The sequence below is a fragment of the Capsicum annuum genome, chromosome 5 (genome assembly GCF_002878395.1).
Source record: "Capsicum annuum cultivar UCD-10X-F1 chromosome 5, UCD10Xv1.1, whole genome shotgun sequence".
NCBI classification, from domain to species: Eukaryota; Viridiplantae; Streptophyta; class Magnoliopsida; order Solanales; family Solanaceae; genus Capsicum; species Capsicum annuum.
The window spans coordinates 2,939,791-2,967,142 of NC_061115.1; the positions used below are offsets into that span (position 1 = coordinate 2,939,791).

General features: G+C 39.3%; 1 protein-coding gene across 1 annotated transcript; it reads right to left on the minus strand.

The window, feature by feature from the left end:
- Positions 1-289: 289 nt before the first annotated feature.
- LOC107870148 (GLABRA2 expression modulator) lies at positions 290-25,575 on the minus strand. Its single transcript, XM_016716581.2, has 4 exons — positions 25,136-25,575; positions 23,624-23,725; positions 9,287-9,558; positions 290-816 (listed from the first exon to the last, which is right to left on the minus strand). The coding sequence occupies exons 1-4, from the start codon at positions 25,416-25,418 to the stop codon at positions 628-630; spliced, it is 846 nt and encodes a 281-aa protein (XP_016572067.2). The 5' UTR covers positions 25,419-25,575; the 3' UTR covers positions 290-627.
- Positions 25,576-27,352: the final 1,777 nt, after the last annotated feature.

Below are 27,352 nucleotides of genomic sequence, written 5' to 3' on the forward strand. Positions count from 1 at the left end.
TGCCAATAACTTGTTGAATCTTTTTGAGTACAAAGATCATGCAAATGGAGGAATAATGCCATGTTTCGATAGTCATAACAAGTTGACTTCTTGCGTTATGCCAACTACAGACCTTTGGATCGAAATGCAGATTCGTGCTGTCACCAACGAGTGCACACGCCATCTCTTTCGAATCAAACTATATACATTAACCACTGAGTCACACACTTGAGCGCGTGAGAACGAAAATATACAAAAGCACTCGAGATCAATTGTAAATAGCCCAAAACGATGACTAAGGGAAAGGGAGTACGGTAAAACAAGCTTAATGTAGCAGAACAAAAGGTGTAGGTGCTGTTATAAGTGCCTCACATTCTTAGGCTCGTTCATCGATCAATGTTATACAATACAACAGATACTAGAGACAGGAAGCAGTTCATTTAACGTTGTATCTACCGAAAGTGATATCAGAGTTCACCTCGAAGGATATCAGAGAAGTTTCGTTTAGGCAGACAAGTACTTCTTGTTTCTTTCTAATAATTTATCTTCAGAATCTTCAACGGCGATCGGATGGAACTTTAGGGAAATCCACCTTTCTGTATCATGAATCGCGCCCTCTCAGCGCAAATTAAGACCAACAACAGAGACTCACACAGATTGTAAGTTGCGTGCTTGTAATGCCTCCTGCAGGCAATCCACTGCACCGGTGTAATTTAGAAATCCCATAAACCAAAATTCGTGGTTATCGACTGATATAGTCTGGATATATTTTTCAGATGGATTAGTCCTGCTTGACGAAGAATTAATTGCCTTAAGCTGATGTAATGGGATAACTACCTGCAGATATCATGGTAAAGAAAGTAAAAACCATTATTCCTTCAATGAGTAAATTAAGTACAAGAATAAAGATAAATGAAACCTTATACAACTATTTACAGATATTATGCTCACTAACACTTGATGAATGAGACATGAATGCTGAGAAGCTATGTTGCTCGGACTCTCCAAAAATGTTGCCACGCCCGTGTTGGATCCTCCAAAAATACACTATATTTGGAGTATCCGACACATCAGTGGATATTTTTGAAGAGTCCGACCAACATAGCTTAGATTTCCCAGAAGTAAAGTCAAATTGGAAGGTATCATCAAGGATCAAAACTGGTGAAGCAGGGAAACGTCCAAGGTACTAATTGATCGTAACACTTCGATACTGAATGAACCAAATAGAAGATAATATGGATACAAATGACAGTTCAATCGAATGAGATAACGTCCATCAAATATTAAAGAAAACATGCAAAAGAGAAGACAGATGTGTTGACAATTACGAATTGACTCTCCCGGTACACACGTCATGAGTGAAAACATTGTTTCCCACCATAAAACATCTTTTGCAAGACCTAATAATACAGAATTTTTCACATCTCAAACACTCTATTTATGGCTTCGCAACTAAAGTTTCAGAGTCTCCATGCTAACCACGTCTTCAAATTATCTTTGTGATCAACGCTATATAGTGCAATAGATGATTTGGGCACTCTGGACCTATGGTGCTCAGGACTGTCCAAAAATACTGTCACACCCGAGTCAGATTCTCCAAAAAAATACTACTTTTGGAGTATCCGCAACACCGGTCAACATCTTTGAAGAGTCCGAGCAACATAGTTTTGGAATTCTCTAAAGTGTTTACGAAAGTACAATCTTCCCAAAAAAGAACTGCGGTCAAGATGAAGAAAGTGAAAATTTACTGCACAAGCATTTAGCCAGGTTAATTAATAGGACAAGTTTGGGGAGATTTTGAGTTTTTACTTAACTAAGGGAAGAGGAGGTTATCCTGATACACAGTGAGGTCGGTCATGTCCAAATAATAAGAACTAGGTAGCGTGGTGACATACTCAATTAATGGCAAATCTCTTCACGCTCATTGAATGCAAAATAAAAACTCTGTAAATACCAAATTAGTTGCAAGGTTATCATATAAGTTTTCAGAATGTGTATCACTTAAAGTTTATTGAAGGCTTATGTTCAGCCTGTGACTTTGATATATTATTAGGATTATCAAGGGGAAGTTCTCTCTTGAAAGTGAAAAGAATGTGCGGATAAATTTTCACATTATATAATTTTTTTTTTTGATAAAGGTAATGTTGTATTCATCAGCATGGAGATCTCCAAAAAATTGTTTCTCAGCAAAAAACCAGAAAATAAAATAGATTACAGGTTCCCTATAAATTCTCTAATTTGTGCATCTTCTTCTAATCCTTCTTTACACTAGAAATAAAAGGTAGACATACATAACCATTTGACTTTCTCAATTGGATTAGCCTTGTTTTCAAATAAGCAACTGTTGTTTCTTTCCTTTCAAATAGACCACCAAATGCATGATGGTATTATGTTCCACCACTTCTTTTGAGTTTTGCTCCCTCCTCTTTTGATCCAGCAACTATAAGAAGATCTGATATATGTTCTGGCATGATCCATTCTGTCTGTGTAGCACCCAAAAATAGGTTCCACAATTTTGTTGTCACTCTGCAATGTAGAAAGAGGTGGCTGTTAGTCTCCTCTACCTCATTACATAGAGAACATCAAGATACAACCTGAAATCCTTTCTTTTTCAATCTCTCGTGCGTAGAACAAGCCTTTCTGGCCACCAACCAAGAGAAACACTTTATCTTGGTTGGTACCTTGGTCTTCCAGATCTTCTTCTAGGGCCCTATCCTGCAATCTTGTAGCTCCTTCACTTCCCTAATATATGGTGTATAATCTATTAACTGAGAGCATCCTATATCTATTGTGCCTCCATTTGATAGTCTTCCTCCTATCCCTGTGCATCCATTCAAGACTTTAAGTACATCAGCAACTTTTCCAATCTCCCAATCATTAAGGAATCTTCTGAAAGCTATGTTCCATCCCTGCTGTGACCAAACTTTAGCCATTGTCTCTTCTGAGTTAGTGCTCAAGGAGAAAAGATCTGGAAACATTTCCATCAATGTCACATTTCCAATCCAATTCTCCTTCCAAAACAAGGTTTTAGTACCAGATCCCACCTTGTAAGCAATATTTCTGGATAGGTCAGACCATAAATTCCTAATTGTTTTCCACACTGAGACATCGTAGGTGTTGTTCACCGAGTTGGAGCACCAATTCCCTTCCAAACCATATTTACATACTATCACCTCCCTCCACAAAGCATGTGTCTCGGTAGTGAACCTCCATAACCATTTTGAAAGAAAACTTTTGTTTTGTAATCTCAAATTTCTGATACCAAGGCCACCAGACTGCTTGTACATTCTGCTATTTAACTAAGTGCAGGCCTTTTCCTTCTTTGTTACCCAACCACAGAAAATCTCTTCTCAGCTTGTCAAGTCTATCTTCAACCTTAGTTGGGATGGGAAATAAAGACATTACATAAGTAGGCAGTGAGTCTAGTACTGAATTTATTAAGGTCACTCTCCCCCCAAAAGAAATGTACTGAGCTTTCCAATTAGCCAATTTTTTCACAGTCTTCTCAATGATGCCATCCAATATTTCTAACTCCTTGTGTTTGTGCCCCAAAGGCATCCCTAGGTAGGTGGTGGGAAGCTGCTCCACTTTATACCCTAAAATGTTTGCCAGATTTTGCAGTTGAGGAACTTCATTTATAGGAAAGATGTTGCTCTTCCTCCAATTTACTGTCAAACCAGATACTGCTTCAAAAACCACAAGTGACATTCTTATGAAGGCAATTTGGTCTGCCTTGGCTTCACAGAAAATGACTCTGTCATCTGCATAGAGTAGATGACATATCCGCATCTCTTCCCCGGCAAGATTTCCCACCTTGAAACCTCTTATCCACTGGTTTTGAGTAGCCACTCTCATCATGCTGTTGTAACCCTCCATGGCAAGAATGAAAAGGAAAGGAGAAAGAGGATCTCCCTGCCTGAGTCCTGAGTCCTTTTTCTTTTTCTGATGGAAAAAAACCAGCAGGTTCTCTATTTACAAGAATAGAGAACCTAATAGTTTTAATGCAAAAATCAATCCACTTGAGCCATTTCTCTCCAAAACCCATCTGTTTTAGCATTTTGATCAAGAAACCCCAATCGACATGGTCATATGCCTTCTCTATGTCTAGTTTGCACATAATATATGGATCCCCTTTTGAGCCTAGTGTCTACACACTCACTTGCTATTAAAGCTGCATCAATGATCTGTCTGCCTTTAATGAAGGCCATTTGATGTTTGTTGACCAGCTTGCCTATTACCCTTTTCAACCTTTCTGCCAGTAGTTTAGCAATTATCTAAGCTCCACCTATCAAACTTATATGTCTGAAGTCCCTTAATTCAACAGCTCCCACCTTTTTAGGGATTCGAGCTACAAAAGTTGCATTGAGGCACTTCTCAAAAACTTGATTGTTATGGAACTGTTTCATTGTATTCATGATATCTACCTTGATGGTCTACCAGAAGCTATGATAAAAACTCAAGGGAAACCATCCGGGCCTGGAGCCTTGTCACTGGCACACAGCTTGAGAGCTTCTAAGACCTCCTCTTCCTCAAATTGTCGTTGCAGCCACTCTTTCTCCTTCCCATTTATTTCTTCAAACCCCTGTAAATTGAAGTCTGGCCTCCAATTTTCTGTTTCCTGATAGAAGCTTACAATTTCTTGTTTGATCTCCTCCGGTTCAGTAATAGTCTTCCCTTCTACTTCTAATTTTTCAATTAGGTTAAACCTCCTGTGAGCTGTGGCAATTCTGTGGAAATACTTGGTGTTCTTATCTCCTTGTTTAAGCCATAGCACTCTGGATCTTGGCCTCCATGCTATTTCCCCATTTCTAGAGGCTTCAGCATACAGATTTGAGAGGTGAGCTTTATGAAGCATCTCATTATCACTCAAAGTTCTTTGATCCTGGATTTCTTCAAGGCTTGCTATCTGATTCAGAATATCTTCCTTCTTAAGTTTCCAGTTACCTCTGTTTTCTAGCCCCCCCTCCTTTAATTTCCCTTTAAGCAGTTTCAATTTTGTGGCTAGCATAAAGGAAGCTGAACCACTAACTGAAAATGATGCCCACCATTCTTTGACTTTTTCTTTGAAACCTGCAACCCCCATTGCTCAAACTTAAAATAGATCTTCCTGAGATTTAGTTCTCCACAATTCAGAACCAAGGGGTTGTGATCTGATCCTACTCTTGGGAGAACATTTTGTCTGATCTGTGAGAACATCTCCTCCCACTGATTATAATAAAGGAACCAGTGAACTCTGTCATTGCCTCAGTTAAACTATGATTATCAGTCCTCTCACTAGGATACCTTGTGACATTGAAATCACCACACACCACCTATGGCCCTTCAAAAGAGTTTTTTATAGTCACTAACTCCTCCCACAATTCTCTTCTGGTCACTCTATTGCAATCGGCATAAACTGCACTCAGAAACCAAGAAATATTATGTTCTATACCTACTAATTTACAAGTAAGCATCTGCCTCCCAGACCTAATCAACTCCCCCCTCCAATATCTTTTATCCCGCATCACTACAATCCCTTCACCCCTTCCCACAACATCTAAATGAAATTCCCCCATCCACCTATTATGCCAAACTTCTTTGAATAACATTGTAACCCCCCCCCCCCCCCTCCCCCCAAATCAATTTTGTCTCAAGAAAAACACATACGTCAGCCACCCATTGCTTAGTTAGACCTCTGACCAAACTCTTTTTATTCCCCCCGTTCAAAACCCTCAGATTCCAAGATATGATCTTGATCTTCATTTGATTCTTAAAGGTGTTGTTCTCTCTCTACCTCTAGGTTCCCCGTCTTTGAAGTTCATGTTGAACTCTAAGTTCTTCAGCTCCTTTGGGATGTTGTTCTGATTATTGCTTTTCTTGTTAGCCTTCTTCATTTGATCTGCATACCCTCTCTTTTGGTCTATCTTCATAAATAGCTCAAAGGCTATTCTGTCACAGCCTTCGAAAGCTGCTCCAAACTTCCGGCTGAATTTTAGGACATTGGATTGCACCCAAATGGTAGCCTTGTCTTCAATTTCTTTCTCTGTCAGTGGTTCTTTCATCTGTATAGGCATTGGCTCTTCATAGATTATAGATTGTAGTAAGCCCATTAGACATATCCATTAATTTGTAGTATGCTCTTCATAGATTGGGGAGAAACGTAACTCTTCCTGGTTTGAGCGAGGAAAATTCATGGTCTTAATAAAAATTGGGCTCTCAAGTTGTTGGGCTTTAGTAATAAAAAAAGGCTCTCAAGTTGTTGGGCTTTAGGCAGCCCAAAACAATTCCCACAGATCCACTGAACTTCTTTAAATCCCTTTTCTTTTGGGTCCACTTCCTCCACGTGTGAAATCACGTGTCCTGCATTGACCACTTGACTTCTGATAATTGAAGTACAAGGGTTTTTGTTCAGAACCTCTGGATAAACATTTGAATTGTTTTTCCCAAGCCTCTCATCTGTCTCAATCATCTACAGACTAGAGTTTGCAATAGCCTTTTCTTTTCCATACATCGTCCTGACATCTTGGGCCCGGATTTCCTCCTCTGTCTTCTTCCGGTAATTCACCGGAGCTTCCACCCAAGTCGGTAAGGGGAATATGAATTTGCCGTCGCTGATCTCGACGGAGGGAGGTATCTTTTCTCTTGGCCCTTTCACTTGGATTCGGGCCCATCTCAGGTGGTTCTTCAGTTGCGTCTCTTCCTCCGTCTTCAACCATCCACCGCATAAGTCTCCAATTTGGGTCATCACTTTATCGTTCCAGAGCTGGAGAGGAAGACCTAGGATGCGGACCCAAAAACACTCAAAATTGGTGTTTACCGGAAAAGCTCCCGCCGTCAGCGACCACCATTCAAGATGTAGCGGATAGTTTTTCCGTCTCCAATTGCCCATGGGTATGCGTTCTGTATCCCGTCTTGACTGAAACTCAAATAGGAATTGAATTCCATTCATGTCATAAATCTGAAGGTTGTGAATGCCCATCCATATCTGTTGAGCCCATCTTCTAACTTCGTTTCTGGTGGGTATCTCGTCGTAATCTGGGAATCTGCCCACAAGACATCTACCCAGTGGACCTTTGTCGCTATCAGCAAATGTTGATGATGTTGTACTTCGATTTTCAGTGCTCCATTTTTGTCGTTGTATTACTTGTTTGTAACTATCTTCTCCCCTGAGTTCCAAAGAAAAGGGACCACCGTGTTCTGTATTTGAAACTGGCATGCCTGACTTCTGGTTAATGAACTCTTCGATTTTTTAGACAAGTCCCCCCCACCCTTCATTAAAAGTGTTTTCTGGTAGTATGATCACAGTTCTGGAGTTACCATTAACTGAAATAACAGAGATAAACCTACCAAATTTATTGAACTTTAAGGAACAGTAAATGTTGATGGAAACATCTTTGCACTTCCAGGTCTTAAATGACTTTCCTTTAATGGCTGACGCTTCTTTAAGTCTATTGCATAGCCACTTAAGTGCACCCCTACTGAGCTTCATTCTCCTCATATACAACCGTGCACTTTCCACCCATTCATAACAAAACTCCGAGACTGAACTGGTTGCAGTCAGGTCGTAGAATTTCCCCCCCTAACCTAAAATAAATCCTTTTGTCCATGAAGGAAGAAAGGTTTGATAAGAAAGAGGAAGAAGAAATAGGGATTCCGGCAGAGGAAGTCCACCGGAAAAGGGTACCTACTGGCCAAAAGGGCCTTTAGGTTGGAGTCTTGAGATTAGTGCCTGAGAGAGATGGAATGCAATGTTGAATTATATTTCCATAACTAGACACTATTCACATTATATAATATGTACCACGTTTTTCTTTGTAAGAAACAAACAATAAATTGGCCCACAGAATGGAGATGTGAATTCACTGTAAATAAGTGTTCTTTTTTTTCAAAAGAGAAAAGGACATATTGAGAGCAAATGGGACCAGATGCTCTTGAACAATTTTGAAAACTATAATAATCCCTAAGCTGCATACTGTAAACCAGTAGTTACAATAACCACCATTTGGCAGCCCTTTTGCAGTTTTGCTTGTTCGTAAACTTATCCACCAAAAGGAGTGTGTTATTCATTCAATACAAACAAGGCAGTTTGGTGAATTGCCTCTTTTGAATTAATCTACAGAAAAGCAGGCATGTAATGCCTTTATGCTTTCATCGCCTAGTTGATACTGCATCCTCTACAACTTCTAGTCAAACCTCCCTCTGCCACCTTCCATAGAGCCCCTATTGGACCCACTTTCACCTTCCCAAACCCTCTTTTTTCTTCTGAAACCTAGTGAGACACACCCACATGCAATAATAGTTACTCCCCTTCCCAAGTGACAGAAGATTCCAGGTCCCACTCATGCAATAATAATTACTTCCCCTTTCCAAGCAAGTGAACCAAGATACCAGACCTGGGACCTGTGCTGGAGGGAGATAGTAGATACCCGGTGGCATAGTCAAGGTGCATGTATGCTACCCGGACACCACCGTCATAAATTAAAAAAAAAAAAAAAAACAAGTGACACAAGATCCATAAAAATGGGTACAATGAATACTCTAACCCTCTCTGATGGTTCTTGTGGCTTCAGAATTGGCAAGAAACTAATTGCATGCAAGCTTCTCATTCTCCAACTATTTAACCAATTAGTTGGAGAGCAGAAGATGATGATTAGAGTGTGCAATAGGAAATAAGCTGCACTGTTGTTTATTTAGATCAGTGAATAAGATGATTCATAAACTTGAGATGATCGGTACATTGCAAGACATAAATGCTGCAGTACCCTGATTGGAAAGTGAAGCTGGAAGATTTAAGTGCGTTACAAGTTGCAACACAGGAAAAGTATGGTGAGTACATTTTTCTGATCCAAGCTGCAGAAACTATCGACCTATAGCTAGTATCATTGTGTACGCACAAAGGTCTCCTTCAACTATATTCTGAATTACCTGAAAGTCCCAGTTTCTTGCATCATACAATTATCCATATGACATAAGGTTTCAGGCAGTTAATATTGAACATACACGGCCGATATTTTTGAGTGAACGAACTACAACAAGAAGAAATAGGGTAAGTAAAATAAATCATGCTTGCTCATCCTGTCATCCAGGAAGGGATGACCATCAATATTAGCCCGCATTTCCCCATGGTAATAGGAAACCTACACCAAGTTGGTATTAAGTGGTGTTCTCCAACCTAGCAATCACCTCTCCTGTTCAGTAGCAAGTATTGAAAAGGCTGTATATATGATAGTTACTAGTGCTATGAATGGCCGACAGATAACTACTAAGTATAACTAATAGACAAAGCACTTGTGGCGCTTCAAGTACTGAAAGACAAAGCTTAACATACCTTATAATAGCTCCACTCGGTCTTATCTTCGGCTTTGTAGGAGAGAGGGTTATCGCTACAAAAGGCAAGCTTAGCTGTGGAGACATATAATACGCCCATAACTGGACCAGCTGATGTGGACAGGTAACATGCAAATGAATTCTGAAGTTGCTCCTCAGGAACAGTCTCAAATGTTTGCCGAAATATCTTATCATAGCCACCTTCTGCCAGAACCTTCGTTCCCTGAGCAATTCTTCCCAATGCGGCATCAGCAAGGCTAGGGCCCGTTTTCACTATACAAGCCAATGAAAGAAACAACAGTTATTGCATGAATAGGGTTTATTTTTTGGGGTTGGGGGTCGAGTGTGTAGGAGTGTTTAATTGCATATGGCATAACGTAGTAACTATAAACAAAGCATGAAAAACAGGAAACACATTAGAAGTCTAACATATATAAGCCCTCCTCATCCTGGCCACACCATCTCATCCCCACGAAGGAAATGAAAAGGCTAAGCTATTGCAATCATATATAGGAAGTAGTCCCAAGAGAGAAAATAAGTTGACTGAAGTAGCACATAAAGGGGGAGGATACGGCACTTCTGAAACTCAAATGATGTACTCCCTCAGCCCCAAAGTGTCACTTCAGCAAAAAAAATAGTACCAAATAGGGCTGCATATTGGTCATGAAAGTTATCGGTTTGTATACATGCCAAATCGTTAAAGAACCATTAAGATATCGGTTAATCGTTAACATTAGTATAATTTGAAGTTTAGGCAACTAGAAAAATCTGCACAGCTCTAGACCAACCATACATCAACGTGCAAGCAAAATATAATGTCACAGTCACACAATGTCCAAGCAAAATTATAAGCCAGGCCAGGACATGGCTAGCAGCAGTTTGCATCCATAACAAAATACGAACAATTCAAACTACTGTAACTGAATCCTAATGCGACGATTCTCCATCCCCTCCAAACAACGCTCAACATGCTGTCCCGGTTTTCTGTGTGTAATTATAAACATTACCACACTTTACATTGCACCGTCCATCATCATTCACTTCAAGCATTTCATAGTGATTGGGTTATAGGTCTACGAAATGGAGGTATGGTGAAACCTAATTAACAAAGATATCAACACAAAGAATCAAATAGGCATAATTCAGAATCCATAATGAATTTTTTGCCACAAAACTCAAAGTTATGCATGAGAGATACACTATCATCACATAAAATATCAGATGTTCCCCTACCCTCGCATTCCCACACACTTTAGCTCTCTTTTACATGTCAAATAAATCTTCAACAAAGCCAAAACACCATCAGCATAAAACAATTACACAAACGTGCATTTTTTGTATTTGTTACAGTGAGAGTACTGCAATGAGCAGAATAAGAAATGAAAAGTGATGGGATGACATCACATTACAGATGAAGAACAGGTGAGATAACAATGGTATCTTCAAGCCAATATAATTCGCAAACTACTTGCTTAAACAATCCACAAGGCATATGTGATGTAAACAAACCACAAGATGAGCTTTGATCACCCTTCTAATTTAACCACGAAAAAATAAGTTCAGAAGAGATCAAACATGCATTTTCCGTATTTGTTGGTCAATTTAAGGCATATGTGAATTTATCTTTTCCCTTGTATACAAGAGGTTTGAATGTGTACCAATCAATTTGATGTGATTGTATTTTTGTAACCATGACAGAAGTTCGGGCAAAGAGAAGACAAGAAAATAGTACTGTACTGGAGACAAACATAGAACACAAAACAGTAATGTACTAATACTCTTTTAAATAATTATTTTATTTTAAAAAATGACATAAATAACTTCAAATTAGCAGACACAAGATAAAAAAAAATCTTTACCACAAAACAGTAATGTAATAATCCACCTCAACAAATTTGATAAATACAATCACCAAATGTAGGGCTCTTTTCTTACCTTGTTCAAGTTGTTATATGTCATCAATGCTAGGTTCTTTTTCAAGTTTGGTCAAATCTAAAGAAATTAAAAGAACAACTGAAAAAGTCAAGACTCAAGAAACAAAAATATTAAATAAACAATTCACCAAATGCAAGGTTCTTTTCTTACCTTGTTCAAGTTGCTCGAGAGAATCTAAATCCTCCTCGACACTTATAGGTTGTGATTCACTTCGAAGCCAATCTTGTAGACACCCTAGAGCCTGTACCAATTTAGGAGTTAATGAACTCCTAAATGAATCAAAAATATGCCCCCGGTACTGAAAGCACATTCTGATGCTACACTTGAAATAGGAACGGCTAAAATATCTCGAGCCATCTCAGAAAGAAAGGAGAATCTAGCTGAGTTATATTTCCACCAAAGCAATACACTAAAATCGGGCTTTCCAACTTCAATATTTTCTGCAAGATATTTATCCAATTCCGACTTAGAATTTCCGTCTCCACTCCCAGATGTGTGTCTACTCAACTCCTCATAAAAGTCACCAATATCTTCCACTACCATAGCTTGAACTAGAAGCATCCACTTCTGAAGATAGTTTACCACCTTTGTCTTTTGAAGCAGACTGTGAATACTCATCAAACAATGATTTCATGTACTCTCGCACATCATTTTCTATAGTTGGCGCTTTATCCCCAAACATCTTCTTAAGTGCAAAACCAAAAGTGGCAAATTTGTGACGAGGATCCAAAACACAAGGTATAAAAAGCATCTTATTCATTTTTGTTGGATCACCCTAATATTTTTCAAATTTCTTCTTCATGTTTGTTGCCATTACACTATCATCACTTGATATCAATTTTGTTAAGTAAAAATCAACTTGACAAATTTTAAGAAAATGAATATTTGATGTAATATACAATGATCCAGATACCTTCAAAGTAAGCTTAAAAACTAATTCAAAAAATTTTGCAATTCTTTTTACACTATCCCAATCACTACTCAAAAGTGTACCCACTGGTTGTTAATCCGCAATAACACCATCACACACACGGATATAACCAAACTCGAGATGATGTACCCAACCAATATCACGATCAACAAAATTTAAAATTGCACCCTCATATTCAATAGCCCTGTTCAACATCAAATAGGTGGAATTCCACCTTGTAGGAACATCTAAGCATAAAGACTTCTTTGCAAAATTTTCATCCTCACAACATTCCTGAAAGGTCTTTCATCTAGTCGGAGATTCCCTAATGTATCTCACTACTTGCCTAATTCGTTCAATAGACAATTGCTTTTTTTATACCATCCTGAACGACAAGGTTTATGATATGCGCCATACACCTAACATAAAGACTGTATCTCACTGTGCTTGCTTGACCCATGATTCGGGTTAGGCAAGCAATGAGATACAGTTGGACTGTATCTTCATGTTAGGTGTATGACGCATATCATAAACCTTGTCGTTGAGGATGGTATAAAAGAAGCAATTGTCTATTGAACGAATTAGGCAAGCAGTGAGATACATTAGGCAATCTCCTGCTAGATGGAAGACCTTTCAAGAATGTTGTGAAGATGAAAATCTTGCAAAGAAAACTTTATGCTTAGATGTTCTTACAAGGTGGAATTCCACCTACTTGATGTTGAACAAGGCTATTGAAGATGAGGGTGCAATTTTAAATTAGTTGATCGTGATATTGGTTTGGCACATCATCTCGAGTTTGGTCATATCCGTGTGTGATGGTGATATTGTGGATGAACAACCTACAGGTATACTTTTGAGTAGTGATTGGGTAAGTGTAAAAAGAATTGCAAAATTTCTAGAATTATTTTTTAAGCTTACTTTGAAGGTATCTGGATCATTGTATATTATATCAAATATTCATTTTCTTGAAATTTGTCAAGTTGGTTTTTACTTGACAAAATTGATATCAAGTGATGATAGTGTATTGACTCAAATGGAAACAAACATGAAGAAGAAATTTGAAAAATATCGGGGTGATCCAAAAAAAATGAATAAGATGCTTTTTATACCTTGTGTTTTGGATCCTAGTCACAAATTTGCCACTCTTAGTTTTGCACTTAAGATGTTTAGGGATAAAGTGTCAACTATAGAAAAAGATCTGCGAGAGTACATGCAATCATTGTTTGATGAGTATTCACAGTCTGCTTCAAAAGATAAAGGTGTTAAACTATCTTCAGAAGTGGAGGCTTCTAGTTCAAGCTCGTGGAAGATATTGGTGACTTTTATGAGGAGTTGAGTAGACACACATCTGGGAGTGGAGACTGAAATTCTAAGTCGGAATTGGATAAATATCTTGCAGAAAATATTGAAGTTGGAAAGTCTGATTTTAGTGTATTGCTTTGGTGGAAATATAACTCGGCTAGATTCCCCTTTCTTTCTGAGATGGCTCGAGATATTTTAGTTGTTCCTATAGCCATCTCAGAAAGAAAGGGGAATCTAGCCGAGTTATATTTCCACCAAAGCAATACACTAAAATCGGATATTTTAGTTGTTCTTTTTTCAAGTGTAGCATCAGAATGTGCTTTCAGTACTGGGGGCCATATTCTTGATTCATTTAGTAGTTCATTGACTCCTAAATTGGTACAAACACTAATGTGTCTACAAGATTGGCTTCGAAGTGAATCACAACCTATAAGTGTCGAGGAGGATTTAGATTCTCTTGAGCAACTTGAACAAGGTAAGAAAAGAACCTTGCATTTGGTGAATTATTTATTTAATATTTTTGTTGCTTGAGTCTTGACTTGTTTAGTTGTTCTTTTAATTTCTTTCGATTTGACCAAACATGGAAAAGAACCTAGCGTTGATGACATATAACAACTTGAACAAGGTAAGAAAAGAGCCTTACATTTGGTGATTGTATTTATCAGATTTGTTGAGGTGGATTATTACATTACTGTTTTGTGGTAAAGATTTTTTTTTTAGCTTGCGTCTGCTAATTGGAAGTTATTTATGTCATTTTTGATGTCTAGCCCCTCTCTCTCTCTCTAGCCTCTAACGGCTCTTTCTCTCTCCCTAGCCTCTCTCTCTCTCGCCTCGCCCCGGCCCACGGCCTTCGGCGCCGTCGCCGACCGTCGGCGCCGACCCGACCCGATCACCGGTCCCCGGTGTCGACCGCCGTCGCCGGCCGAACGGCTTTCTCTCTCTCCCGCGCTCCGGTCTCCGACCCCATCGCCGTCGCCGACCTACGGCGCCGACCCAACCAGACCGCCGGCCCCGACCGCCGGTCACCGACGCCGACATCCGTCGCCGAACGCCGGTTCCCCCCCCCCCCCCCCCCCCCTCCCCCCCCCCCCCCCCCCCCCCTCTGTCCCCCCCCCCCCCCCCCCCCCCCCCCCCCTCCGCCGGCGCCGGTACAACAGTCCAGCAGCCGAAGCTCGGTCTTCAGCCGCAACCGCCGCTCGGTCGCCAGCAGCCGCAGATCCATCTCAGCAGCGAAATCCCCCGGCAGCAGGTCGACGCGGGGCTTGGTTGCCGGCTTGGTCTACAAGCGAAATCTGGTGACTTCTAACCTTTGCTTATTTCATTCTTCATTCTGCATTCTTCGTATTATACTAGTAATTGAGTATAGTTTGGTTGCTGGAGTATTTCTTTGAATTTGTGTGAGCCTTGTATTACTTGCTGCTGCTTTGCTATTACCATCGTTTATGTCTTTATATCTTTATATTATCTTTATATTCTCTTATACTTTCGTCCAGTTGTGGCTGTGGGCAGTAATGGGTGGATAGGGTCATGTCCGAGGGGGTTGGGGCGGGGGGCCGTGGTGGGGGCGGGGGATGAGGAAAGGGCGGGAGTGGGAGGGAGGCCAAGGTTTGGCCGCGGGGGGAGTAGTGGAGGGCGTGCGGGTAGTGACGGTAGGCTGAGGGTTGGGTCTTGGAATATAGGGACCCTGCAGGGCAAGTCCATAGAGCTTGTGAAGACCCTTAGGAAGAGGAGGATCAACATTGCGTGTGTTCAGGAGACCAAGTGGGTAGGATTTAAGGCTAGGGATGTGGATGGTTACAAGCTGTGGTACTCTGGGAGCGAGAGGCGTAGGAATGGAGTTGGCATCTTAGTGGATGAAGAGCTTAGAGGTCAGGTAGTAGAGGTGAAGAGGATCAACGATAGGTTGATGACTATTAAGTTGGTCATTTGGGGGTTTACCTTGAACGTATGTAGTGCCTATGCGCCGCAAGTGGGATCGGAGGAGGAGGAGAAGATGCGGTTTTGGGAGGCTTTGGAGGAGGTGGTGAGAGGCGTGCCTAGCTCGGAGAAGATTGTTGTAGCAGGAGATTTCAACGGGCACATCGGGGCGCTACCGGGAGGCTTTGGTGATGTGCATGGTGGTTTTGGTTTTGGGGAGAGAAATGAAGAGGGGGCTACCCTATTGGAGTTTGCGAGGTCCTTTGGGCTGGTGGTGGTGAACTCGGGCTTCCCGAAGAAGGACGAGCACCTGATCACCTTTCGAAGCGCGGTAGCCAGGACCCAGATTGACTTTTTGTTGCTTAGGAAAGGGGATAGGGCGTGGTGTAAGGACTGTAAGGTCATTCCGAGTGAGAATCTTTCGACCCAGCATAAGCTCTTGGTTATGGATTTGGGTATAAAGAAGCATAGAAAGAGGAGGAGTAGGGAGTGTAGACCTAGAATTAAGTGGGGCGGCTTGACTCCAGTGAATGTGTGGGAGATAGGGGAGAAGTTGGCGGGAATGGGGGTGTGGGAGTGTAGGGGAGACGTGGATAGTATGTGGGATAGGGCGGCTAGGTGCATCAGGGAGAATGCAAGTGAGGTGTTGGGGGTTTCTAGGGGCCGGGCCGGCCACCATCAGGGGGATTGGTGGTGGAATGAAGAGGTGGAGAAGAAAGTGGGGACCAAGAAAGGGGCGTATGCCAAGTTGGTGGAGAGTAAGGACGAAGAGGAGAAGCGGGTAAACAGGAAAGAGTACAAGCTAGCGAGGAAGGAGGCTAAGTTAGCAGTCACGGCAGCTAAGACGGCCGCCTTTGAGAGCCTGTATGCAGGGTTACAGGGGAAGGGAGGGGAGAAAAAGTTGTTTAGACTCGCTAAGGCTAGGGAGAGGAAGGGTCGTGACCTCGATCAGGTGAGGTGCATTAAGGGGGAGGACGGTAGAGTGTTGGTGGAGGACGGCCACATTAAGAATAGATGGCAGTCGTACTTTCATAGGCTCTTGAATGACGAAGGGGATAGAGCTATTGTGTTAGGGGAACTGGAGCACTCAGAGGAGTGTCGGGATTTTAGCTATTGTAGACGTTTTAAGGTAGAAGAGGTTAGACAGGCTGTTCGCAGAATGCGAAGGGGTAGGGCGACGGGGTCGGATGAGATACCGATCGAGTTTTGGAAGTTCGTTGGAGAGGCTGGTCTTAGGTGGTTGACGGGATTGTTTAATGAAATCTTCAAGACGGCAAAGATGCCCGAGGCTTGGAGGTGGAGCACCATGATACCTCTTTATAAGAATAAGGGGGACATCCAGAGTTGCAACAACTATAGGGGGATTAAGTTATTGAGTCACTCTATGAGGATCTGGGAGAGAGTGGTCGGGGTGAGGCTGAGACGGATAGTGTCTATTTCAGAAAACCAGTTTGGATTTATGCCTGGCCGCTCGACGACGGAGGCAATTCACCTGGTACGGAGGTTGGTGGAACAGTATAAGGAGAGGAAGAAGGACCTGCACATGGTGTTTATCGACCTGGAGAAGGCCTATGACAAAGTCCCCAGGGAGGTGCTTTGGAGATGCTTGGAGGTGAGTGGAGTACCGTTGGCATATATCAGAGCAATCAAGGATATGTATGATGGAGCGAAAACTAAGGTGAGGACGGCGGGAGGAGACTCAGAGCATTTCACGGTCCGGACAGGGTTCCATCAGGGATCTACTCTTAGTCCTTTTTTGTTTGCAGTGGTGATGGATGTGTTGACGCGGCGTATTCAAGGGGAGGTGCCGTGATGTATGCTTTTTGCAGACGATGTAGTTTTGATAGAGGAGACTCGAGGGGGTGTGAGTGACAAATTAGAGGTGTGGAGGCAAACCCTTGAGTCTAAAGGGTTCTGGGTGAGCAGAAGCAAGACAGAGTATGTGGAATGCAAGTTTAATGACGTGAGGCGGGAGAATGAGGTAGTAGTGAAGCTGGAATCACAGGAGGTAGGTAAGAGGGAGAGTTTCAAGTATCTCGGGTCCGTGATCCAGAGTAACGGTGAGATTGACGAGGATGTCTCGCACCGTATTGGGGCGGGATGGATGAAGTGGAAGCTCGCGTCGGGGGTGCTGTGTGTATGGAGCGGAGTGTTGGCCAGTTAAGAACTCCCACATCCAAAAGATGAGGGTGGCAGAAATGCGGATGTTGCGCTGGATGTGTGGGCTGACTAGAGGGGATAGAGTTCGGAATGAGAACATCCGGGAGAAGGTTGGTGTGACACCAGTGGAGTGCAAGATGCGGGAAGCCCGATTGAGATGGTTCGGACACGTGAAGAGGAGGGGCGTGGATGCCCCGGTCCGTAGGTGTGAGAGGCTAGCGTTGGATGGTTTTAAGCGGGGTAGGGGTAGGCCGAAGAAGTACTGGGGTGAGGTGATTAGGCGAGACATGGAGCAGTTACAGCTCACCGAGGACATGACCCTAGATAGGAAGGTCTGGAGGACGCGAATCAGGGCAGTGGACTAGGGCCAGTCTGAGTCGCTAGGATAGGGAACTACTTGGTGTGGGTTTATTCCTGTTAGGAGTCCGTGTCCCGGGTTTTATTATGAAGCTGTGTGCTTTCCTCTGTTTTATATTACTTATGGGTGCCGTATTTATGTTATGTAATCTTGTAACCTTGTAACCTTGTGCTGTGCTTTACTATGTGTTTGTGTGGTACCGCGTGTCTCGAGCCGGGGGTCTATCGGAAACAGCCTTTCTACTTCTTCAGAGGTAGAGGTATGGACTACGTACATCCTACCCCCCAGACCCCACCAGATGGGAATACACTGGGTTTGTTGTTGTTGTTGTATTTATGTCATTTTTCAAAATAAAATATTTAATTTATTTAAAAGAGTATTAGTACATTACTGTTTTGTGTTCTATGTTTGTCTCTAGTCCAGTACTGTTTTCTTGTCTTCTCTTTGCCCCAACTTTTGTCATGGTTACAAAATTAAGATAACAATACAATCACATCAAATTGATTGGTACACATTCAAACCTATTTACAAGAGAAAAGATACACTCACATATGCCTTAAATTGACCAACAAATACAGAAAATGCATGTTTGATCTCTATTGAACAATTTATTTTTTCGTGGTTAAATTAAAAGGGTGATCAAAGCTCATCTTGTGGTTTGTTTACAACACATATGCCTTGTGGTTTGTTTAAGCAAGTAGTTTGAGAATTATATTGGCTTGAAGATACCATTGTTATCTCACTTGTTCTTCAACTGTAATGTGATGTCATCTCATCTCATCTCTTTTCATTTCTTATTATGCTCATTGCAGTACTCTCACACTGTAACAAATACAGAAAATGCATGTTTGTATGATTGTTTTATGCTGATGGTGTTTTGGCTATGTTGAAGAGTGATTTGACATGTAAAAGAGAGCTAAAGTGTGTGGGAATGCGAGGGCATGTGACCAGGGGAACATCTTGTATTTTATATGTTCTGACCATGCGATGATAGTGTATCTCTCATGCATAACTTAGAGTTTCTTTAAATTTTGTAGCAAAAAATTCATTATGGATCCTGAATTATGCCTATTTGATCCTTTTTCTTTGTGTTACTAATGTTGATATCTTTGATTCTTTGTTAATTAGGTTTCATCATGCCTCCACTTCGTAGACCTAAAGCCCGATCACCTATTTGGAATCACCATGAAATGCTTGAAGTGAATGATGATGGATGGTGCAAAGAAAAGTGTGTTCAGTGTGGTAATGTTCATAATTACACGCAGAAAATCGGGACAGGATGCATGATAAAGCATGTTGAGCGTTGTTTGGAGAGGATGGAGCACCGTCGCATTAGGATTCAGTTATAGTAGTTTGAATTGTGTGAAAGTTTGAATTGTTCGTATTTTGTTTTGGATGCAAACTGCAAAGTGCAGAGTGCTGCTAGCCATGTGTTGGACTGTTAGCAGCTGGCTTATGATTTTGCTTGGACATTGTGTGACTGTGACATTATATTTTGCTTGAACGTTGATGTATGGCTAGTCTAAAGCTGTGCAGATTTTTCTAGTTGCCTAAACATCAAATTATACTAATGTTAACGGTTAACCCGATAACCAAACTGATAACGATAAAAAACCAATAAACCGATAACCGATTAACCGACATCTTAATGGTTCTTTAACGGTTTGGCATATATACAAACCGATAATGAATAATTAAAATCGATAACTTTTATAACCAAATCGAACCGACTGATACGTAGCCCTAGTACATACTTCGCCTCTATGTAGCAAAAGGGTGAGCTGAGAAGTGCTTAACATTGTGCAAATGAGGTATCACTCATCACTGTGCAAATGACTGGGAGGTGTTTGGATTGGCTTTAAAAAAGCAACTTATAAGCTAAAAGCCAAAAGCCATAAGTTGGTACTACCCTACTTTTGGCTTTTGGCTTATTTTGACACTTTTTAACTTAAAAATAAATGCTTAAAAGCACTTTCTTACTTACCCAAATACCACCAAAACTAAAAAAAATGCTTAAAGGTCAAAAGCACCTTAAAATAAGCCAATCCAAACACCCACTTAAAAATACATTACATAACCAATGTGCTTGTGAAAGACTTCTACATTTAAGTAAAGTGAATAGATTATGAAGGACTTCCTAAACTACATAAGTGACTTCCCTCTTTCCCAGGTTCTCAACCGTCAATATCATCTTTCTTGTTGCTAACCAAGTGAAAAAACACACCTTCCATGGTAGTTGGTACACCTTAGAAACCAAATTGAGCAATGTGGAAAGGAATGTTTTCTCTAACCAGTAGCGTTTCATAGAATGACTTTACTATCTTTATAAAACCATTCCATTGTTTGTTCCCTATCCCCCACTTCCACCCGACATTGTTATCCTGAGGTAAGCTTAGTTTATGAAGTACGACAATCAAGTTTTGGAATTCAGCCACCTCCAAATCTTGTAAATTCCCACTAAACTCAAATCCCAGAAAATTTCTCCACTCAGATACCTTCAACCTTGATGGAACGTAATATCCTTTTGGAAATATCCTATGGTGTCTCAGTGTGGAGAACCATTAGGAATTTATGGCCTGACCTGAGCAGAAACATTGTTTACAAGGTGGGAACTGGCACTAAAACCTTGTTTTGGAAGGAGAACTGGATTGGAAATGTGACACCAATGGAAATGTTTCCAGACCTTTTCGCCTTGAGCACTAACTCAGAAGAGACAGTGGCTAGTGTTTGGTCCCAGCAGGGATGGAACATAGTGTTCAGAAGATTCTTTAATGATTGGGAGATTGGAAGAGTTACTGAGCTACTTCAAGTCTTGAATGGATGCACAGGGCTATCAGAAGAGGAAGACTATCAAATGGAGGCACAATAGAGATGGGATGCTCTCAGTTAATAGATTATACACCAAGGAAGTGAAGGAGCTACAAGGTTGCAGGATAGGGCCCTGAAAGAAGATCTGGAAGATCAACGTACCAACCAAGATAAAATGTTTCCCTTGGTTGGTGGCCAGAAGAGCTTGTTCTACTCATGAGAGATTGAAGAAGAAAGGATTCCAGATTGTATCTTGGCGTTCTCTATGCAATGAGGTAGAGGAGACCAACAGCCACTTGTTTCTACATTGCAGAGTGACAACAAAATTGTGGAACCTTTTTTTGGGTGCTACACAGACCGAATTGTGGAACCTTAGTTGCTGGATCAGATGAGGAGAAGAGGGCAAAACTCAAAAGAAGTGGTGGAGCATAATACCATCATGTATTTGGTGGTCTATTTGGAAGGAAAGGAACAACAGGTGCTTTGAAAACAAGGCTAATCCAATTGAGAAAGTCAAATGGTTATGTATGTCAACCTTTTATTTTTGGTGTAAAGAAGAAGGATTAGAAGAAGATGATCAAATTAGAGGATTTATGGGAAACCTGTAATCTAGTATGTTTTATTTACTGGTTTTTGCTGTGAAACAATATTTTGTAGGTCTCCAGCATTATCCTCAATGCCGATGAATACAACATTACCTTTATCAAAAAAAAAAAAAAAATTAATATATATATATATACACATATATACACACACTTTTGGCTTGAAATAATAGATAACTTTTTTAAATTTTATTTGAGAAAGGTAAAGATAAAATAAGCGATAAATTTGGGAATGTAATTCTCAAAATATGATCCCTGGAGGAAGTGGGTGTTTTTGCAGGCACCAACACTGCCTTCGATGTAATAAGATGGTCTCAAAGTGAGGACCAGATCTTCCCAGTTGGCAGGGCATACAAGAAGGAATGAAATTTACAACGCAGCAGATACCAGAGCCTATGGAAATAGATTTGGAGGAACTCAGCACCAACAAAAGTTAAGTGCTTTACTTGGCTGGTTATAAGAAAGGCATGCTTGACACATGAAGTTTTGAGGAGTAAAGGAAAAATCATAATTCCCGGGTGTTCTTTATGTGGGAAGTCGGGGAAAACTAATAAGTCACCTCTTGTTACATAGTCCTTTCACATCACAAATATGGTCCATGTTTCTCAACTTGTCAGAAGTAAAATGGACTATGCCAGAACACACAGCTGACGACTTACTTAGGTGTTGGATCAGGAGAGGAGGTAGCAAGAGAGAAGATCTGGTGGAATCTAATTCCACATTGCATTTGGTGGACTGTGTGGAAGGAGAGGAATAGTAGGAATTTTGAAGATATATCCAATTCCATTCACAAGGTTAAATGGAATTGCATTGTATCTCTAATCTTTTTGGGATTAGAGGGTTCAGATCTGTTTTTAGAATTCTTAGGATCCTTGTAAGAATCTTTAAAGGTTTCCAGCATATCCTCTAGCTGAAGAATACAATGTTATCAATTATCCAAAAAAAAAGGTATGATTCCTGCACCAACTATACCCTCCAAAACCTAACCCTCTTCTCATCCCTACCCAGAAAGATACATTGCCGCTAAAATCTTCCCCTCCTTTTAAAGTGTTCCTCCACAATCCACATTCATAGGGTATAGTGATATCTTCGCATTCTTCTCTAATTATTCTCTTAATTCGTACAACGATGTGTGTGGGCATGTGCGCACCTCAACTATTCTACCAGGTACCTCTCTATTCTTATTTTTTCTCTTTTCTCTTCTTTCTCCACTTTGGTGCTGCATCTCCAAATCAGAACTTCAACTTAAACATTTTAAAAAGCCATAGTAATACTATATTTTTAAAAAAAATTAAATAAGACAAAACTTCTACTTACAAAAAGAATAAAACCCAAACTATCTCTTGCACAAGTCCAGCTGTGGTTCTTTTCCACTTCGATCCTTTGGTGACTCGAACCCCAACTTCACCACACATTCGTAAAACCTTTTATGTTTTTTTTCGGGGGTAGTTCACTTACACACGAATATCACTGCTCCACTATATCCTTAATTGGTGTTATTTTTACCATACTGCACTCATGGTTGTCTTAGTTCTCTAAGAAACAACTTCTTAAATAAAATAACTGAAGTCACTTAATAGTAGCTATTTTTTGAGAAAGTAACATTTGCTCATATCGCCGTGCATTCCAAGGATAGCCAAATGAAGAGAATCACAGATGATTCCATTTCAACAAAAGAGAATTACAGATAATATTCAAGTGAAAGTGTTAGAAATCCATAGGAACTGGACTATGGAATTCTCAATTATTAGTATGAAATATATTACTCAAGTAAAACATATGGGCACTATACTAAATGTGAGTTTAAATGTATGAATAGAAATAAAGCCTTAACTTTCTTTGAGGGCCCATTCTAAGTGCACTGCCAGTTTTCAACAAGTTGCAATCTTTTTGAGCTTAAGGAAGCTATGTTTTCATAAGCATCATATAATCAAGATAAATTTCAAAATAATATAATCTGAAGTTCATTTCATCATGCTCCAAACCTGAGCATTCTCTACTCCAAAGCTTATGGCCACAAAGTTTGAAACTCGTGTTACACTCTGCTTGTTAAATGTGAAAGTGGAAGCATAAGAGTGCAGTAAAATAAAAATAATTGAAATCCTCTTTTCAGTCCTATGTTACTTAAAAATTTACATCAGTTTTCTTTCGTGCCACTAGTACAAGTTCTCTTACAAAGTGTCCGAACAAACAAGGTATCTCTTAGTTCTTCCAAGGATTCATCTATAGGAGAGAGAATACATAAGCATGGAGGACCACAATACATTACTGTTGACACCTTTTTTCAGACTAATACATACACACACAATGGAGAGATTCCCACAAAATGAAAGAGGAATGACTTACAATGTTGCCATGTGTTGCCAGCAAGATCCTCAGCTTTCTTAGTTGCTTCACCAACCTTCTTCCCCCATCTACCAAGCACACCTTTGACGCTCTCCATTGTTTCTGTTAAGCATGATATAGCAGTGCATTACTTTCTTTTCATCATTTTGTCCGCTAAAAGGAGAGTTGACTTCTAAGATGATCACTCATAAAATAGTTATTATCTCAAGAAGTCACTATCTTTGTTGAGAAAGATTGAACTCCAAGAAGAATCACTTTCTGAGATGATAACTAATAGTTGAGTGACCGTATGAGAAACTAACCCCTCAAATTATGTTCTTTTGCGGGATATTCTGTCTTTTAAAAGCTCTCACATCAAACATAATCAATCATCCACTTCAGGGGAACAGCTTGCTCCAAAGCCAAAGTTTTCACATTTACAATCAAAACCACAGGAATTGAGAGCTAAATTGCTCAAAATTTTCAAAGTTTCAGAATTGTCTAGTCGAATTCTAATTGCATTTCCAAACAATTTTTTTTTAATGCCTTGACACCTTAGGATGCATAAACCTCTGCCCTATCTTTTCTTGTTCAGTTCAAAAACCTTACAGAAGGCGATAACTTGTACTCCCTCCGTTTCAATTTGTTTGTTTTACTTTCCTTTTTCAGTATGTTTCAAAAAGAATCTCTCTTTATTTCTTTAGGCAACTCTTTAGTTCTAACTTTCTGCATGACATGCTTGACATGTTAAGACCACAAGATTAACGCACATTTTGTTACATTCTACGTATCTTTCGTTCAACACCGACCATAATATTCAAAAATCTTCTTACTTACTTTCTTAAACTCCGCAACAAGTCAAAACCATACAAATAGTTGAAACAAAGTGAGTATATGGAGAAGGATTTCACAGCTAGAAAAAAAAAAAAGCAACTTTTAAACAAATAGTGAACCAATTCAAAAATTAGATCTTTAAATATCCTATGTTGCTCGAACTATTCAAAAATGTCAATAGATGTATGTTGTATCGTTCAAAAGTAGCATACTTTTATACTTTTGGAGGATCCGACATGGTGCAACAACATTTTTGAAGAGTCCGAACAACATTTCAATTTCTTTGTCCTACTTTCCTTTTCAGCTCGCTTAGAAAACAATGCATCTTTCCTTTTCTACAACTCTTCAATTCAACTTTCCGAAAATACGACAAAATCAAAGAGCATTTTGGTACATTCTACCTATCAAATAAGTATCTACTATTTAATTTCTTAAACTTCGTGTCAAGTCAAAATCAAACAAACAAATTGAATAAGTATTTCCTATTTAATATCTTAAACTCTGTATTAAGTCAAAATCAAACAAACAAATTGAATAAATATCTACTATTTAATTTCTTAATATTTAATTTCTTAAACTTCGTATCAAGTCAAAATCAAACAAACGAATTGAATAAGTATCTACTAGTATTTAATTTCTTTTTAACTTCGTGTGAAGTCAAAATCAGACAAACAAATTGAAACAAAGCTTGACAATTACCTTTCATATTAAACGAAGAGGAATTGTTTTCCGGAGCAGGTGAATAAGCTATATAAGGATTCGATCCACGTTCGTCGGACGGCACAGATCGCATCGGCGCCGGCGCCGGCGATTCGTCTACCAATTCCTCGCTCCACCTCACCGATTTCCTCAACTTCTCCGATTTACTACTCTCATTGGTACTTTCAGTTTGTTCCGGATCGGATTTCGGATCCGGTTTTTGAACACGATCCGACTCCTGACCCGAATTACTCTTCTGCTCCGCACCGTTTGGATGCTCCATCGCCGGTGAGTTTTCAACGGTGGCGCGTGAAATGGCGCGTGGATAAATAGGGCAGACTAACGATTTTTGAATTTTGATGTTGAAATGTGTGATGTTTAGATAATCATTTGGAAGTTTTTATATTAGGCATTAGAAATAATATATAAATAAGTATATTTACGTGCTTCAATTTAAGTATGTATTTAAATTTATATAAAGTAGGTGATTTTTTTTTAATTATTCTAATCTTAGTAAAAAAATTATTTAATATTTTATTATTGATACAATGTGACATATATATTAATCAAGATTAATCAAACATCACAACTATAAAAAAAAATAATAAATAACATATGTGTTTTATATGACATTCTATGACAATTTATATCTTAGGTGATATCCTTTGCGTATTATGTCACGTAAAAGACGTAATAATTTGCATCCCTACATTTTCTATATGGCGTAATACACATATGATGTAAAATGTCATAAAAACAAGTATTTTTATGGGACGTAATACATACTAGAATTTTTATGTGGGACGTGAATCGCTAACTAAAATGTCATATATTTATTTATTTAATGCTATTTAAACATTAAGTACTTAATTACACACATATAAAATTGAAGGAGATGAATGCCAGTTAAATAATGTTTATGTGTTATGTCTTTTTAAATATTGACGGTATTATCGATTGTGACGGTGATGATTGACGATGAAGCAGTGAGAGGGTCAATAGCATAGAATATAGTAAGATGTTCGAGAGTATCAAACATACATATTATACAAATTTATTATTTTGTTTGAAATTTAAAATATCAAATTATTTTCTTGATGGATGCTTTATTCTATATTATATTAATTTTTATATAAATTTAAAATAATTATATATAATTTGTATTAATTTAATAAATATCGAAGCATCAAATAATTACAAGTAAATCCGAAAGGATGACCGGTTTGTTTAAAGCGGGAAGAAGGAATATGACGGTTTTGTGTGCGAACACGTAGGATTTTGCATGGAAAAAAGTGAAATTTCTGGGACCCATTGTAGGCCAGAGTTTTCACTTTTACTTTTTGTCCTTTTTTGTTTCTTATTTTTTAAAAAATTCGAATAAAATACTCGATATTCACATCAAAATTTAATTCTTAGCACAGATTTTCCTTTTATATTTTAGCAAAAATGGGTGTTAATTTGTTTATCTTACTCATCTTTTCATTTTCTTAAACAAATTAAAATTAGAGATTGGTAGATATTATAGCTAAGCAACACTATTCGTTGTTAATCTTATTTAGTAACAAGTTGATAGCTTATTTCAGTTTTATTTTGTTTTAGTGATATTAGGACTCGTTTGATATGTAGATTAAATTATTCTGAGATTATAATCCTGAAGTTATAATCGTTAGACTAATTAATACTATCATATAGGCGGTGGTATAAAATAATCACATGTCGGATGAAATAAGATGTGTTATCCCAAGACCAAGTTTGGTATTCGATTTATACCATGTCTAATCGATGATATAAATTAATCCCGACATAATTTTATTGCATCAACAATAATGGTATAAATTTAGGCTCAAACTTAACCATCGAACTCACCTTATCCCATGTACCAAGCTTGTCAATGGTTCTTTGTCTTTTGATATATAATCTATGAATTTGACTTTTCATTATAATCGTGGTGTCCAAGCCAATCTACGCGCATCTGCCACCTTCCATCAGCAACAAATATCCGAACCAGCTTTTGCGCGTCTCAACTAAACCAACACCTAATGTTTTTTGTCTCTGATGAAATTCGAACCTAAGACCTTAGACTTTCAACTCACTTCATTGACCACTAAGTCACACCTTGGAATTTGGACGCAATTTGACTTCTTTTATTAGTCCTCAAACCTCTACACTTGAACTAACTCTCTTTTATTTCCCTTCTTATTTGCTAGTAGTATTTGT

Excerpts from the sequence above, each read along its gene's own strand:
- LOC107870148 (XM_016716581.2), bottom strand. The coding sequence starts at position 25,418 with ATGGAGCATCCAAACGGTGCGGAGCAGAAGAGTAATTCGGGTCAGGAG. Across the intron at positions 23,726-25,135 it reads CTCTTCGTTTAATATGAAAG|AAACAATGGAGAGCGTCAAA; the intron begins GTAATTGTCAAG and ends CATGCTTAACAG. Across the intron at positions 9,559-23,623 it reads TGGCAACACATGGCAACATT|TGAAAACGGGCCCTAGCCTT; the intron begins GTAAGTCATTCC and ends TGGCTTGTATAG.